The sequence below is a fragment of the Rutidosis leptorrhynchoides genome, chromosome 1 (assembly GCF_046630445.1).
Source record: "Rutidosis leptorrhynchoides isolate AG116_Rl617_1_P2 chromosome 1, CSIRO_AGI_Rlap_v1, whole genome shotgun sequence".
NCBI classification, from domain to species: domain Eukaryota; kingdom Viridiplantae; phylum Streptophyta; class Magnoliopsida; order Asterales; family Asteraceae; genus Rutidosis; species Rutidosis leptorrhynchoides.
Genome location: NC_092333.1, coordinates 16789056 through 16807845, shown reverse-complemented (window position 1 = coordinate 16807845; position 18790 = coordinate 16789056). Strand labels below are relative to the sequence as shown.

General features: G+C 33.8%; 1 protein-coding gene across 1 annotated transcript; it reads right to left on the bottom strand.

The window, feature by feature from the left end:
• Window positions 1-10530: 10530 nt before the first annotated feature.
• LOC139857082 (probable glycosyltransferase At5g03795) lies at window positions 10531-13920 on the bottom strand. Its single transcript, XM_071845804.1, has 4 exons — window positions 13618-13920; window positions 12069-12319; window positions 11573-11921; window positions 10531-11325 (listed from the first exon to the last, which is right to left on the bottom strand). Exons 1-4 carry the CDS (start codon window positions 13918-13920, stop codon window positions 10657-10659), a joined length of 1572 nt encoding a protein of 523 aa, XP_071701905.1. The 3' UTR covers window positions 10531-10656.
• Window positions 13921-18790: the final 4870 nt, after the last annotated feature.

Here is an 18790-nt window from a genome sequence, read left to right as displayed (position 1 = left end):
TCAAAAGATTCAAACCGCGGGTCCGTGGTAATACTCAAATTGGTGTCTAATTTATGGATGAATATAAAATATAATAGCAACAACACACCATTATTCCATACAAAAATGCTCTCACTTAGCCTCTGTTCAAAAGTTTAATTTTAGAGAGAAATGGAAAGAATCAGAAGGAAGCTAAATAAGATTGGTGTTGCTAAATTTTATTTCGAAGAGAAAGGTAAAGAAGGGGAAGGAAAATTCAGTGTAATTTTCCATCAACCCTTTCCATCCGATTTGGAAGGATTCAGGTTCTTCCCCTTTCTCTTCTCTTCTTCTCATTTCTTTTAATGAAGAACTCTGGAATACAGAGCCTTAAGATAGACAAAGCTCAAGGAAAATCGTAAGTGGAGCGACATTGTGGACCGGCTTAACAGGTAGTTGATAGATCATTAGTTTCTCGGGCTTTAAGAGTTCATTTATAATTACTTAGGAGTTCAACTGTATTATTTAGGAGTACGATTTTATTTAAGGTATGTAAATTTTTAGCATCTATAATATATATATATATATATATATATATATATATATATATATATATATATATATTATTAAGAATCTAAATTTATTATAAGTTATTTTCTTTATATTTTTTAGAGCTTGCAAATTCTGTAATTAATTAAAATACTTTATTTTGTGTATTAATCCATGTGTCCCATTTTAATTGTTCCAATAAATTTTTTTGTTAGATTTAAGATAAGTTGAATAAATGTCTATTATGTCCTTATATTCAAGGTATATTTGATTGAATTTTAATTCTTAAAATGAATAGTTGATAGTAATAAATTAGGGTAAAATAGAGAGTTAAATGATATATAATATGAGTAGTTATTTTTTGAATATTGAAAATTATTTTGCGGCATATATAAATAGTAAGGTGAATATTTATTTTGCGACATAGGAGTATCTGTTTTATATTATTGTATTACTTTAATATTTTAATTTCTAAAATAGATATAACTTTTTAATATTCAAATATATTGTTCTGCATATTATTTACATTCATCCTTTTTCCCTAACATTTATCCTAGGAAGCAATCCTCGTGCTCTTAGGCTGCTAATATCGGGCAGCGCCAAAGGGGTGCCAAAGAGCGTCGTTGCCAAACAACCGATATTAGCGAGCTCCCTTGGAGCTTCCTTAGGAGGACCTTGATGCAACATGTCGTTGTATTAGCATATTAAAAAACGGCGGTATTAGCTTTGTTTGTTTGCACCATATGTATTAAAACTTATACATTCTATTAATTAATTAATTTAGATGGGTAGTATGTTATGGATACTAGGATACTAGTGTAGTGTGATGAGTTATTGATGAGAAGAAAATGTTGAGGTAATGCTAATATAGTACAATGTGTTGAAATAGAAAATATAAATGGTTGTTGGTAGATGTTGTTGGTGGATGTAGTTGGTAAAATAAGTGGATGGTTGTTGGTAAGTTGTAGGTAACACTTTTCATTACCTAACTTGCCTAACTCTCACCAAATCTCAATCCTTACTACTATAAATAGAGCCATAAGCAAGCATTCAAATCATCCCAAAACACATTCTTCTTCTTATATTCAAAGAGTGTAATAGAGAGTTTGAGTTTAGTCTCCTAATTACAAGAGATATAAGCATTAGTAATTATCCTTGTAATTAGAGAGAAGTTGTAATTCCTATTATTCTTATTAGTGAAACGTTTCTTTCCTTGCCCGTGATTTTTACCCTATTGGGGTTTTTCACGTTAAATCTCGGTGTTCATTTATTATCGTTTTCATATTATTACTAGTGGTTTGCTATAATTCGGTGTCACTTTGCTCAATAAGTGGTATCAAGAGCTAAGGTCTAATATCTTGTGTGTTAATCTACTTATCGTATGCTCTGTGGTTGCCACGAGAGTGGATCGTCCACATCAGAAAATAAGTAAGATTATTTTCACTCGGTAAAAGTCCTTGGGTGTTATTTCAAGGAAAAAAAATAATATTGTCGAAAAAAAGAAGATTGTAATTATAGCAATGTCTACGAAATTTGAAATTGAAAAGTTCAACGGGAGTAACTTCTCGTTATGGAAACTAAAGATGAAAGCTATCCTGAGAAAGGATAAGTGTTTGGCGGCCATCAGTGGACGTTCCGTTGAAGTCACTGATGAAAAATGGGAAGAGATGGACGGCCAGGCTATCGCAAATCTTCATCTGGCACTAGCAGATGGCGTTTTGTCTAGCATTGAAGAAAAGAAGACGGCGAAAGAGATTTGGGATCACCTCGTAAAATTGTACGAGACCAAATCACTCCACAACAAGATATTCCTTAAGAGGAAACTTTATGCGCTACGCATGAATGAATCCACTTCAGTTAATGAGCACATTAATTCTTTGAATACTCTATTTTCTCAACTCGCTTCATTAAGCTGCAATATGGAGCCAAAAGAACGTGCTGAACTTTTACTTCAGAGTCTTCCTGATTCGTATGATCAACTCATTATTAACTTAACCAATAATGTTCTCTCGGAGTATCTAGTCTATGATGAAGTTGCGGCTGCTATTCTAGAAGAAGAAAATCGGCGCAATAACAAGGAGGACAAACATGCCGGTTCACGACAAGTGGAGGCCTTATTGGTGTCTGGAGGGAGATCAACGGAACGTGGCCCAAGTGGGAGTCACAATCATGGTAAACTGAAGTCTAAAAAGAAGAGGACCTATACATGCTACAATTGTGGCAAGAAAGGTCACCTGAAGAAGGATTGTCGGAGTTTAAATAACTCAAATCCTCAAGGAAATATTGCAAGCACTTCAGATGATGGGACTGCTTTGGTTAGTGAGGCAGTGGTAGCAAATGAAGGCAGAAAGACATTTGTTGATGTCTGGTTATTTGACTCGGGAGCTACTTTTCACATGACCCCTAGAAGAGAATGGTTCAAACAATATGAACGTATCTCAGGAGGATCTGTATATAGTTGCAATGATCATGAACTAAAGATCATTGGAATTGGAGATATCATTCTGAAGATGCACGATGGTACAGTTCGTACTATTCAAGGTGTACGACACGTGGAAGGTTTGAAGAAGAACTTATTGTCTTTAGGACAATTGGATGATCTTGGTTGTAAGATGGTGATACATGAGAAGATCATGATAATCAAGAAAGGCGCGGTTGTACTTATGAAAGGAGAAAAGGTGGGTGCTAATTTATACATTCTGAAAGGCGAGACGGTACAGGAATCGGAAGCATCTGTTGCTTCGAATAGTTCAAGTGATAAAGTTGCTATGACATGGCATCAAAAGCTTGGACACATGTCTGAACAAGGTATGAAGATTCTTGTTGAAAGAAATCTTATTCCTGGTCTTACAAAGGTATCGCTACCTTTTTGTGAGCATTGTGTAATCAGTAAGCAGCATCGTCTGAATTTTAACACATCAAATTTTAGAAGTAAATTGGTTCTAGAATTGGTTCACTCTGATGTGTGGCAAGCACCAGTTCAATCCCTAGGAGGAGCAAAATATTTTGTATCATTTATTGATGATTACACTAGGAGATGTTGGGTGTACCCAATCAAGAGGAAGGCAGATGTGTTTGAAGTTTTCAAAGTTTACAAAGCGCGGGTTGAACTTGAATCTGGTAAAAAGATCAAGTGTTTGAGGACAGATAATGGAGGAGAATACACTGGTGATGAATTTGATAAATTTTGTAAACAAGAAGGTATCAAAAGGCAGTTCACAACAGCATACACTCCTCAACAAAACGGAGTGGCAGAGCGGATGAACAGAACCTTGTTAGATAGAACAAGGGCGATGTTGGCAACTGCAAGCTTGGGAAAATCATTCTGGGCAGAAGCAGTAAGTACTGCCTGTTACGTGATAAATCGGTCACCATCAACTGCAATTGAGTTGAAATCACCGATGAAAATGTGGACTGAAAAACCAGTTAATTATTCTGACCTTCATGTATTTGGAAGTCCTGTGTACGCAATGTACAATTATCAAGAAACGACAAAGTTGGATCCGAAGTCCAGAAAGTGTTTGTTCTTGGGGTATGCTGATGGAGTTAAGGGGTATCGCTTGTGGGACCCCACTGCCCACAAAGTAGTCATCAGCAGAGATGTTGTCTTTACAGAAGACAAAGATCTTGAAGATGTTAGCACTTCAAAAGAAACTATACCGATACAGGTGGGTAATGAATTTCATAAAGATTCTTCTGAAGCAATACCAGAGAACGATGAAAATCAAGTAGTCATTGATGAAGCTCCAACGACTCGTACTTCTAATCGGGAACAGAAATGTCCAGGGTGGCACTCGGATTATATTATGGAAAGTAATGTTGCATATTGTCTTCTAACAGAGGAAGGAGAGCCAACAACTCTTCGCGAGACACTAAATCATTCAGATGCATCTCGGTGGATGACAGCTATGCACGAAGAAATTGAAGCTCTTCATAAAAATAAAACATGGGAAATTGTGCCATTGCCGAAAGGTAGAAAACCTATTGGAAATAAATGGGTGTATAAGATCAAGCGAAATGGCGATGATCAAGTGGAGCGGTATCGTGCAAGACTGGTAGTTAAAGGATATGCTCAGAAAGAAGGTACGGACTTTAATGAAATATTTTCTCCTGTGGTTCGACTTACAACAATTCGAGTAGTTATAGCGATGTGTGCTACATTTGATTTGCATCTAGAGCAGCTAGATGTGAAAACTGCATTTCTTCATGGAAATCTTGAAGAAGAAATTTATATGCTTCAAACAGAAGGTTTTGAACTACAAGGAAAAAAGAACTTGGTTTGCAGGTTAAAGAAATCTCTGTATGGTCTCAAACAGGCGCCGAGATGTTGGTACAAGAGATTTGATTCTTTCATAATGAACCTTGAATATAACAGACTTTATGCAGACCCTTGTGCATATTTCAAGAGGTTTGGGGACAATGATTTTGTCATTTTGCTGTTATATGTAGACGACATGTTGGTTGCAGGCCCCAACTAAGATCGTATTAATAAGCTGAAGGCTCAATTGGCTAGGGAGTTTGAAATGAAAGACTTGGGTGCCGCAAACAAGATTCTAGGGATGCAAATTCACCGAGACAGAGATAATAGGAAGATTTGGCTTTCTCAAAAGAATTATTTGAAGAAAGTCTTGCAGCGCTTCAATATGCAAGATAGTAAGCCAATCTCAACCCCACTTCCTACTAATCTCAAGTTATCCTCCGTTATGTGTCCTAGCAGTGAATACGAGAGGAAGGAGATGTCTCGAGTACCGTATGCATCAGCAGTGGGAAGTTTAATGTTCGCAATGATATGTACAAGACCAGACATTGCACATGCAGTGGGAGTAGTTAGTCGGTACATGGCGAATCCTGGTAAAGAGGATCCTAAAATACATTAAGGGTACTTTGGATGTTGCATTATGTTATGGGGAACCGGAATTTATTGTCAAAGGGTATGTTGATTCATATTATGCAGGTGATATGGATAAAAGTAAATCTACCACTGCATATGTTTTTACACTTTGTGGTGGAACAATAAGCTGGGTTTCAAAACTGCAGTCAGTTGTGGCGACATCAACAACAGAAGCAGAATATGTAGCAGCTACTCACGCTACTAAAGAGGCAGTATGGTTGAAGATGTTGTTGGAGGAACTCGGGCACAAACAAGAGAATATCACTCTATTTTGTGACAACCAGAGTGCCTTGCATCTTGCAAGGAATCCAGCATTTCATTCAAAGACAAAGCATATACGAGTTCAGTATCACTTCGTTCGTGAGAAAGTGGAAGAAGGAACCGTGGATGTGCAGAAAATTCATACTGACGACAATGTGGCCGATTTTCTAACAAAGTCAATCAACCGTGACAAGTTTATTTGGTGCCGTTCCTCATGCGGCCTAGCGGAAACGTAAGCAACATCATTGGCAAGGAAGGATTATCGTGTGAAGATTGATTGAGCTTCAATCAAATCTTCAAGTGGGAGATTGTTGAAATAGAAAATATAAATGGTTGTTGGTAGATGTTGTTGGTGGATGTAGTTGGTAAAATAAGTGGATGGTTGTTGGTAAGTTGTAGGTAACACTTTTCATTACCTAACTTGCCTAACTCTCACCAAATCCCAATCCTTACTACTATAAATAGAGCCATAAGCAAGCATTCAAATCATCCCAAAACACATTCTTCTTCTTATATTCTAAGAGTGTAATAGAGAGTTTGAGTTTAGTCTCCTAATTACAAGAGATATAAGCATTAGTAATTATCCTTGTAATTAGAGAGAAGTTGTAATTCCTATTATTCTTATTAGTGAAACGTTTCTTTCCTTGCCCGTGGTTTTTACCCTATTGGGGTTTTTCACGTTAAATCTCGGTGTTCATTTATTATCGTTTTCATATTATTACTAGTGATTTGCTATAATTCGGTGTCACTTTGCTCAACACAATGTGACTGTGAAAACATACACATGGATAATACTAGTCTTAACCGTTCATCATATAATGTTCAGATGATTGGATATAGATATATATATATATATATATATATATATATATATATATATATATATATATATATATATATATTCATTTTTTAATTTTAACACTAAGGCATAAAGTAATGTGACCAATATCAATATCAATATGTATAATAAGTGATACGGCGTACAAGTAGAATCAAGAAAAATAAATATTATCGAAACAAAGTAGTGTCATGTTTTACAGTGATTGGAGGAATGAACATAGAAATCGTTCATGGGCCATGAATAGAGGGACAAGACTTTAAAACTTGAAAAACCGCTTCACCATGAAAACATTTGGGGTTTTGTATATTTCTTGGGGTTAGCAAATGGCCGACCACTTATAAAGACCGGTGAATATCAGCTGCCATATGAACCAACGAAATTATAACAAGTGTACCGTTTGGAGTCATCATGACAAAGTAGCAGGTGGTGTACCCTTTTGAGTTTTGAAGGGTTACTCACTTGGACCATTTCTAAAACTTCCCATTTATAACCTTGTCTAATTGCCTATGACCTCACACTTTTACAGACAGGTTGTATACTAGTAATGTGGTAAAGTATAAAGTTAACTATACGAGAATGTCAAATTTGAGTGTTAAATTGTGGTGTGTTGTCATACCCCCAAATAGGGTCGGGAAAATATGACTTCACAATATCACAACACAAGTATATACAAGCGAGAACGACTCTACATGAGACGTTTTAACAAAGTTTGATTTGCAGCGGAAACATAATAATGTTTTACATAATGAAATTCATATGTAAATAACAAATGATAAGTTTTAAATATGTGAACTCCAATGCATCAGCTAGCTAAGCATCATAGGGCAGCACATAAGCTAATCTTCACCTGAGACAAACATGCTTAAAATGTCAACACAATGGTTGAGTGAACATCATAGGTTTAACAATCATAATAAGTTTTAGACAACAAGATTTAGTTCAAACATAAAAATATTGATATGCCATGAGTTATAATACCGAGCTAAACATAAAACCCCTGACACTGTACGGGTGTCGACAATCATTATTATGTACCCCCTTGACGATAGGTCAATGGGTAGAGACGTCACTCTCAATAGGCCTACTCACAATAATTAAGCTTGCAACATTTTAATTCCAACAATTAACGATATTATGGCGAGGATTTGCATGTAAAGATACAATCAATACAAGTTAACAATAGTCTCACGAAGTTGCATATCAAAAAGTTTAGGCACTTGTGTCTAAATTGTAAATCATTTAAAAGCAAGCATGTGTCTCACTTAAAGTTGTAAAACGGTTAATAAATAGTAAAAATGAGGCTATGAAGTTCACCTTAGTAGCAAGTAAGATATTCCACGCAAGAAGTATAAACCACAAAAATTCCTCTCATTGTTGCTTGTTTAGTCGACATATTCCTGCAGCCCCTTCCCTCTTTTAGTCGACACTCAAACAGCCCCAAATCAGTCCTCCACAAGCCTGCATAGTTTTAGTCGACATAATCCTAATGGAAAAACATGAGCCTTTTTATAGAGGATTAGGATATATTGTAATCACATTAGGATTCTAGGAAAACTTGGTGATCAATGATTAAGATGAAGATGTTAGGATTAAACTAGGATTAGTAATTTACTTAATGATCAAGTCTTTTTTTTTTTTTAGCTAGCCGACTTTTATTTGTATTATTATTTTTTTTCCTGCAATTACTATATATATATATATATATATATATATATATATATATATATATATATATATATATATATATATATATATATATATATAATTGTTAATCTTATTTAATAATAGTTTTATTTATTTATTCACATTATTTGCCCATGTCTTTTATTAAATTTTTATTTAGTTCTCATTAGTTTTAAATGTATATAAATTGTCACACTTAATTTACTACATATAGTTTATATTATTAATTTGGTATTAGGGTTAGGGTTTAAGGATAATATATTCAAGTATTAATTAAGATCATTAATTATGAACGGATAACAACCCTAACTCAAATACACAAAACAACCTGGTGAAACCCTAAGGGCATTTTAGTCACTTCAGAACGGAAAAAATGAGGATTGTTATATGTGTGATATGATAAAATATGATTGGTAGTTAAGTATAAAAATAAGTAAATAAATAGTATATAAAAATTAATGGTGAATTCCGATTGGCCGAATAACCCTTGACGCATTAATTTTTATTGTCAGATTCATGACTAACGCCCTTCAACGTCACGGGCGACGCCCCGTTAGAGGCGTCAGAAGCGTTAGAGCCCTACCACCAAGGATGCCACATAAGTGATGGAAAATTCCTCTCACGCCCTTCAAAAGTGGTCTTACTTGCTATTAGTCCGGTTAGAATACACAATATAAATGGTCTAGCTATATACTTCGTATCTTAAAACATTATTTTAATATAGAGTAACTTACATTTACAAAACGTATATCGACGGTTGATACAAAACTATATGATTCTCATTCAACTATTAATTGTAATAAACTTACGAAAAAATCAAAAATTATTTTAAGCATATCGACGATTGACATAAATTTATGCTTTCCATTTGACTGTAGGGTCATAATCAAGAGGGAAACACTTTTTTGGGGGGAAGGGGGAAGCAAAGTTTTTTTTTTTTTTTTTGTTTTTTGTTTTTTGAAAAAACGTTGTTCACGGACATTATAGATTAGATGAAAATATGAACATTTAAAAAAGACACTTTGTGATGAATGTCATTATTTTGGCAGGAAAACACTCGAATAAAAAAATAAAAACATTCAATGCATTGAGTGTTTTGCTGTTGAGTTTATTTGCATCGTTTTGTTTTCATCTTGTGTGAAGTGTTTGTTTCGAATTTAGCCCGATTTAGAGTTTAAGGTTTAGGGTTTAGGGTTTTGGGTTGAGGGTTTACGGACTCAACCCAAAACCCTAAACTTTAAACCGTTCGTGCTAAAATATTCAATCTAAACCCTAATTTCTAAACCCAAAACCCTAATTTCTAAACCCAAAACCCTAATTTCTAAACCCTAATAGCTAAACCCTAATTTTTAACCCCTAATTTCTAAACCCTAATTTCTAACTCCTTAAAAAAAACTCATAATCAAAACATTCAATGTATTTAATGTTTTCATTTTTTTCTTCGAGCGTTTTACCGCCAAAATAATAACATTCATCACAAAATGTCTTTCTTAAATGTTCATATTTTCATGTGATCTTAATGTCTGAAATAAAAATTTCAAAAAAAACGAAAAAAAAATTACTTACCCCCATTACCCAAATGAAGTGTTTAGTTGAAATAATCATTTCATTGAAAATAATCATCTGACGTGGATCGTGGATGAATAACTTCAAAACAATTATAATGGACTGGATTTTTGATTAGATAAAAGTTGGCCCAAAATAAGATACCAGCCCAATTGATGTTTGTAATTACAAACATAAACTCTATGGACTGAATAACGTCAAAACAATTATAATGGACTGGATTTCATTAGTGGCTGATTTTCCATATATAATTAGGTAATCATTTTTCATTTATTATTTTTTTATTTAAACGGAAGCCATTTAATAGATCGACAAAACTATGTACAAGTATGATATATACAGAGAAACCACACACATTGCGAACCAAACGAAAACGAAGCTACACTACAAGATATATACACTTGACATCAAAACAACCAAGATTAACCAATCCCCGCTCTATTGTTTGTTGATGAAAGATAACAGATCGGGTTGATCAACAACTCTGGTGCAGTCCAACGAGGATCCTTTGTGGCGTTTTGAAATCTACTCGAAAGAAGATGTTTGAATCTTAGCTAAGGCGATTGGTGTGTTCCACATTTTGTTGCCAAAAACCACGTCGTTTCGAGACTTTCATATGTGATACCCGACGACCCATTTTACACTTTCAAATTTCGGCATCAGCTCTTTGGATTCGGTTTTCAATGATGAATTAGGGGTTACAAACACGATTAAATCAGGCAAATGCATTTGGCAAGGTGTTAATCATTTTTCATTCCATAATAACATTTCACACATTTGATCACTTTCAATTATGTGCTGAAATTGCACTACATTTGTTTTGTCTTACACTACAAGGCTAAGAGAAAGAGATTTTCAACTTTGTACCCTTGCTACATATCCAAAACAATACACAAAATATCAAAACTCAGCTGCTATCACGAATACGAGCATTCAGTCTTCGAAGCCAAACCGAATGCAATATCATATGAAAAACATCGTACCTCTTTGGCGGATAATTAACCTCAAAATGTCTTTTTACCTGTTTACCCCTTCGTTGCATTCGCAAGTACTGCCTCGTTGATATTCCCGTCAATATTTTCTTAAGGTTGGGAATGTCCTCAACTTGAACTATAACCGCAAACGATTTCCAATTCAAAACGTCGCTAAATGGCGCTACGTAATGATCTTTTATAAGTACTGGAACACATCCTGTGTATAGCGCTTCAACCATTCTCGGACTAGCCACTTCATAACCACTTGGCGAGATACAGTATTTGCTTTGTCTTAACATATCAATATATGAAACGCCTTTTGGAAGGTACTTGTGTACTTGTATATCGGGATCTTTGTTTTCCCAATGCTCTAAGAGAATCGGTCTTATTGGGCCGTGAACTCCACCTGCAAAAAAGGCGAGAACATGACGATGCCTTGGGGATGGCCCACCAATGTGACCGCGCATTGTTCCATCGTGGAGCAAGATTTCTGGGATCGAAACATCTTTCGATGGCTTGAACCCTTCCGAGGTGTTTGCATTGCATAGGGCTCGTATCGAGTTTGTAAAAAGTTCAGGAACAGCTTTCGAAAGCTCAGGTCCCTGCTACAATTAACAGAAATCCCAGTTAATGAACTTTTGAAAGCTCAAGAAGTTCAAGAAAATATAATTTTTTCAATTAAATAATTAATGATGTTTTATTTATTGAAACAATCCATTCGCAACACAGAACATGTTTGACCGGTTTCCTTTTTAGTTATATACATAACCCTAATTTATCCAACTTATATCTAAATGAAATAACATCTAATGTCGGCTTTTCAAGAATATGAGAGATTGATTTACGTACCCAATCATGGCAAGCAACAATGAAGTGATCAGCACCAAGGCTTCGGTTCCAAAAAGGGTATCTAGATGCAACAAGATTGACATAATCTTTGACCGTTCGCTTCATTGGGGTCCAATGGTCACTAGATTTGCGGTCCAATATAAATCGAACCATCATAGACGAACTAATCGGAAGGAAAAAGATATGAGCTTTTTCAGGATCCCGAGTTCTGAACTCGGTCGTTTCCATATGGAAAATAAAGCTACCTTCCATTGCATATATGCTCTTGCAAGGACCATCGTGAAATATCGGCGGTTCCCCTTCTTCATAGACGTATACCTTGAATCTTTTTTCCATTTCCAAATAGCTCCTATTCTTGAAAAAAAAAAATCATTATCATGACAATTAACTGAAAAAAAGTAGCTACAAGCTATATGATAATATCCAGAAAATGAAATAGTTATAGTTCAAAATCCATTTTATGTCCCGTGGCTAAAAAGTAAAGTTGAATACGGACCGGTGGAACACAGAGGCATTCCAATATATTGGACCGTAAGGGGTATAGTCGGGATCGTTGATCTGTGTCTCGTTTCTTGCGTCTTTAATTGCGGCTCGAGCTTGCACAAGGCCAGCTTCAAGTTTATCTAAACTGGTAAAGTTTCTTGGAACTTTCGTAATTGTTGGCAAATTGTCCGTTTCATTTGTTGAAAGGTGAAAGTTTGAGATATTTGAAGATATAGCAAAGTTGTCATCTTCCGTAGTAATGTCCTGTTCACAAATGAATGCAAAATTGCTTAACAATCCTTAAAATTTGATGATTGATTATAACTTTTTTATTATTATTTTAGCTCTTCATATAAACAGTAACACACATAATGGTTTAGCGAAAACATCAAATTAAATATGATAGTATTCTCATTTACATTATATCGATGTTAAACACACACGAACGCAAAGGAATTCAACAATCATACTAAATCCATATACCTAGCTTTAGGCTTAGTACTATAAAACTCGTCTTTTAAAATTGACAGTGCATTATTTACTTTCTCTATGGGAGTTGGATCCTAAAAATAGGTAATTTGCTATTTTTGGGTCAAAACTACATATTGTGAATTCTAAAAGTCAAAAGTTACACCTAATTTGAAGGATGGATACTGGTCCATATATGTATTCGTCATATTATTTGGGTTATTACGATCCTAAAATCATATATACAAACTTTATTTGACAATTGAAGATGATCACAATTTATTCTCCTTTTTAACCTACTAAAAAACATTGCAAGTGTATCATTTTTTGCCAAAATCATAATGTAGCACATGTTTCTTCATTAGGTTATTGAGTGTAGTTCCATATGAGATGTCGTAGTTTCTTTAAAATATCATATTAGCTAAATGAATCATATGCAATGCCACTGAGATACAGTGATTATACTTATATCAAATATTTTGTCAATTTATTGGCATATAAAAACGTAATACAATTATCTCAATATAATGACAAATTTACCAAAATAAATTCAGAAAACTAAAACAAAATAAAAAATCATAAAGTGCCAAGTTAAAGGTCAAAAAGTAATTATGCAGTTATAATCCTAGCATTATTCTTCAAATGACACTTGAATGCAAGCAAGGAATACTAAAAAATTATCATAAACAAAAAGGCTAAAACTTATTTATTTTTTATATCAGGCGTAGTCTACAATTTTATATTTATATATTAATCAATCAAGAATAAAGTTATACGGAGTACTTCTTTTAGTTACTTGTATTCTATTAAAATAAATTATTAAATTCTATATTAAAAGTTGATTTCATTGCTTGACTATCTCATATTTTTAAGTATTTTAACATAAGTTTTTGGCATATATCATTAATTATTGCATGCAAGAATATCATTTCCAAATGAAGAACACTAACAATCACATATTAATTTAAAACTGAATAAGTAAAAATAATATCAAGAACATATAAATGCATGCAGATTCAATTTAGTAAAGTCAACAATTTCCAAAAACAGTAAAAATCAAAAATTTAAAAAGGTAAGAGAATTCAAGTACATACAGGTTGTTGCATGTCCATATCTTCTTCAAGAGTAATCGGTGGTAAAGATGGAACGTCAGCCATCTGAACACCACCATCTCCGCCGTCGTCCGCCGTCCTCCACCGCCGGTCGGGAAAAAATCCACCTTCACTTTCTTGAGAAACTGGTGCTAGTTTTGTTTCAGAATCATTCCTAAAAGAACCCAAATTATAACTATTGGAAAAACTAACTTCTTTGTTTGATCTTTTTAAGATCAAAAATCCAAGAATTAAAGCCACTGGAATTATAATCAACCATAATATTTTCCCAGAATATGAACCCATATTTTTCTTTTACATAACAAAACAAAGAAAGTTATGATCTTGGAAATATATTACAAGAATTTGAAAAAAAAAAAAAAGAAAAAGAAGAAGAAGAAGATAAAGGTTGGATGTGTGTGTGTTTTTACAGAGTGTTTTTGTGTGTGTGAATATTGAGAGGGTATTTGTAATTAAGTTTGCATGTATACGTGTAAGAATTAGTCTGCAGGTACATTGGTATTTGTTGTTTTTTTTGTTATTTTCGTTTCTAACCATTTGGCTTTGGGCTTTTGTGACGTTTTCCAAAGCATAAAATCTTGCAAAATATTAGCATTTGATTTCGTTATAAATAAGTGAGATAACTTCATAATATTAGTAAATGATTTTTCGCTATGTTATAATTAAGGAATAAATAATCGATTGAATTTTTTTTTTTTTTTTTTTTTTTTTTTTTAAAGCTCATACAATTTAACCATTAATTGATGAATTAAATCATTAAATTACAACTTTTGTAATTTTGTTATAGATTGACAAAGCTATTGTTATTATATATATGCACATATATATTGATTAGAAACATATTATACATTTTTTAATCTGAAAATAGTATGTCGTGAAATTAATTTTAGGTAACTTTTCAACTATGAAATTTGGGGTTTAAGTTATGAAATTGAGACATGTATATATATATTCATGACTACTGTATATATAATATATGTGTGGGAAATTATTTATATTGTAAAAAAAGCTTATATTATTTTAGGTGAATTTAATTGCACTTTGCATCACATATCATTTTGTATATTATTTGGCTAATCAATAGAACCAAACAATTTAATTCATACGAAATATAATACTTCGTGGTTGATGCGTAGAATGTACTCTTAGTTAATTAATGAATTCTATTTATGACAATATAAAATGTAACTTTGTTCTCCAAGGGGAAAAAATTAGAAAAACTAACTATGGTATATGTAAATCATATAATTCGATAATTCGTGTTTCGATCTTGTGTTTGTATGTGTAACAGTGTGTATATGTATGGTACATATGTATCTATATATGAATATGTATAAGAAGATATAGTAGCTGAATTGTGATGATGTTGATGATAAATCACATATGGTAAACTCAATTTTGTGTCAAGATTAATTGAGTGAAAGATTACAAGTGTGTTTGGGAAATTAGGGAGAGGGAAAGGTAATCACACACTTTTTGTGTGTGAGTTATGAGAGTTAAGGGTGTAACTGAGGAGATGGTGAGTATTTATATCATATACTCACCATGTGTAATAATAAGGGAACAACTAGAATATAATACAACAATTCATAAATTTGTCGGCATAGTTCAACGGTTCTCCTCATGTTTTTTGTGTCATGAGATAGGGTCATTGGTTCGATCCCACATGGTTTTCTTTAAAACTATTGAACACCAATAATTGTGGTATATATTAACCATATAGGGAGGTTTTACCGGATTTGTTCACGGACCTCTACCCAGGAACACTGAATGGATGTGTTCCCGCCGTAGGTATTGCAATGGATCAGATTTATTAATACTCCACAACGTAGTTAGACTACGCTATGTAATGAATGTGATGGGAAGATATTTTGTTATTGTATGTGGAGTTTGGAGTGAGATGACATTAACATGATAAGTTATTTTTTGATATAATGTTATGGTGATGTTATTTTGTAATGTTGTTTAAGGTAGGTCCCACCTGTATTTTGGTTCTAAGAATAAAATAAATTGTTATGATTAATAAATATAAAACAATAGTTCAATAAGTTAAGACTATTTAAGTCATAAAAGGAAAATTACAATAAATACTTTAAATCATACAAATAAAAAGGACATACATAATTTAAATCCTAAAAATTAAAAAAGACATAATGTAAAATGCTAAAAATATAAACATAATTTTCCTGTGTTTACGTTTTGCAGCTTGTTACGCTTGTTCTTGTTGCGTTTCTTGTTGTTGTTGTTGTTGTTGTTGTTGTTGTTGTTGTTGTTGTTGTTGTTGTTGTTACGATTGTATACTCATTTGGTGATGTTCTTGTAGTAGTTGAGCTTGTTGTAACGATAAACGTTGTTGTTTTGTTCCATTAAAAAGGGAGGAACTTGTGGAAAATATTAGGTATTTATTGGTTCAGGAATGGATTAAGGTTAGAAGATGATGCATCAGGATAATTTTGTGCCACGAATTACATAAGATTTGTGAACGAAGATGGTAACTCATTTGAATTATTTTGATTTGAGTTAGACATTTTATTTTGAATAAAATAAAAAGAAGAAGAAAGAAGATTGTTGAAAGTTTGTAACATCCCGTTTTTCCTCGTACATGTCTAAAGGTACATATTTAATCGTTAGCACATTTATATTTCGTTGTTTACGTGATTAAATGATTTAAAGTATTGAGTTGATGGACACGTGATGTATGTATATTTATATATATACTTATATACCCGAGAATGTATGCATGTATACATATATGCACGAGTTTTTGATGGTAATAAGTCGGGTGATGTAACGACACGGATTTTTCGACTTGCTTTTGTGCCTTGTGCTTTCACAAAACTGCGTATTTGTGCGTACTGTGCTACTTTATACTCTGGAATCTTTATACACATGGCTTACTTTCATTTATGTGTTAAAACGTGCCTTTAAGTATGTAGGATACTTAACTTGATCACCGGAAGCCTTTATGACCGTTAGTGTCACTTGACGTCGATCAAACTGCGTACTGCGTACACGTTTAACTTTTGTCGTAATCAGAATATTATGACTACAAAATCTTAATTATTATTTTATAATAATAATTACTTGGGTTTATGGATGCTTAATTACGCGTAGTAATTTACTTATGCTTACTAGTTAGTCTTGTTGGACTTTCTACCTTGTTAGGCCTTATCCCACCCTACACTAGTACTATTTAATTAGCCCAATTATTATTAGCTAGTGACCCATTAATATGTAAGACAAATGCCCATTTATTAGAGGGAACATACTAGCATTTATGTCAAGTATTATCCTTAATGTTGCATGGGATCCCAACATAAGCACCAACTTTAGACAACCATTAACCAAAAAGCAAACTTTTGTCCCCCTTGCCCCCCCCCCCCCCACTAAATCACGGCCACAAACACCACCACCATCCCCTCACCACCTATAAATACAAGCCTCATTCCATCCATTTTACACTTGCTTTCATTTGTAATTCACACACACACTCACTCTCTAATTCTCTCTCTAGTCTTTCTCTCTCTAAAATTGTAAGTATTTTAAATTTCTCTTCTTCTTCTCCTTCTCATCATCACGAATTCATCATCATCATCATCATGGGTCTAGCTTTTTTAGCTTTTGATCTTGATTACATCTTGTAGATTCAAACATGGATTTGAATCTTTCAAGAACATGGAAGATTCAAGCTTTCTAGCTTTGAATCTTCACCCACTTTGTAGATCTATATCTTTTAACTTTAAATCTTATTATTTTATTATAAAGATTCAAACTTGTGTTTGTAATCTTCATGTAACTTAAAGATCCAAGCTTTATGCTTCAAGATCTTCAAGAACAACCAAGATGCAAGCTTTCTAGCTTGGATCTTTATATCTTTTGATGGATCTAAGTTTTCTAACTTATGATCTCATTATTTTGTTATAAAGATCAAAACTTGTGTTTATGGTCTTCATGTAACTTAAAGATCCAAGCTTTATGTTTCAAGATCTTCAAGAACACTAAAGGTTCAAGCTTTCTAGCTTTGTGACCTTATAACTTGTGTGAAAGGGATCCAAGCTCTCTAGCTTAGGGTTCCATCACTTTATTTGACTTAGATTATGTTCATACTTGTTTGATTGAGGTAAAGTTTATAGCTTTAGTTGTAAATGTAACTTGTAATTGTGTTAAGACTAAGGATATGATGTAACCTTGGTTCATCATCCATCTAAGACTCTTAAATGAGTTGTGCTCTTACTTGGTCTTAACATATTGTGTGTTGATGGTAGAATCTTGGTCAAGGTGATGCTAACCCATCAACGAGTTGTACACTTGAAGCTACAAGCATGAAGGATGAGAACCGTGATGAGCATCAAGCACTAAGAACCCCACCGGAGCACCTTGCTTACTATTTTCAAGAACTGATAAGACCACCTGGGCTACTGGAAAGTTAATTTTCAGTTAGTTCAGTTTGAGTAGATGATTTTCCGTTTAGACCTCGTCTTAATCCGAGTTACGGTTTAGGATTTATGGCCTTCCGAAAGTCATTACACCCTATTAACGTTGTACGGAAATTTCTGACCTACTCGCACTTAAACCGTCACCACAGTCAAACGAAGATGAGTTTGGTTCTGGAAATTGGTCAGCAACTAGGGGACTCATATACGGAGCCATAGCCACTGATTACGCGTCTTTTCAATTTACGTAGAGGTCGTAGCAGCTGACCGAAGTCAGCCTATTGTTTCGATCTCTATTCTTGTCAAACTTACTTAGCTTTTATGATGATGAACGATGATGATGATGACACTTAAACTTATTTTATGCGCTATTAAAACTTATGAGGATAACACACTGACCTAATAACCTTTGACTTAGGTTGACGACCTTTCGGACTGACTTACTACTTGCATACGTTCATTATCGACTTTACCGCTCTTATCACTGTGAGTTATAGCATCCCTTTTTTACTTTAATTATTTTGGGACTGAGAATACATGAGCTTTTTACGTTTTACATACTAGGCACAAGTACTTAAACTTTATATATGTGTGGGTTATATAACGGCATAAACTTTCCCCTTAGCTCGGTAACGTTTAGTCATTGGTTTTTGAACCGGTGAACGCGAATCTTAGATATGGATCCATAGGGTTTGACATCCCCACTCGGGCTAGTCGCGCTA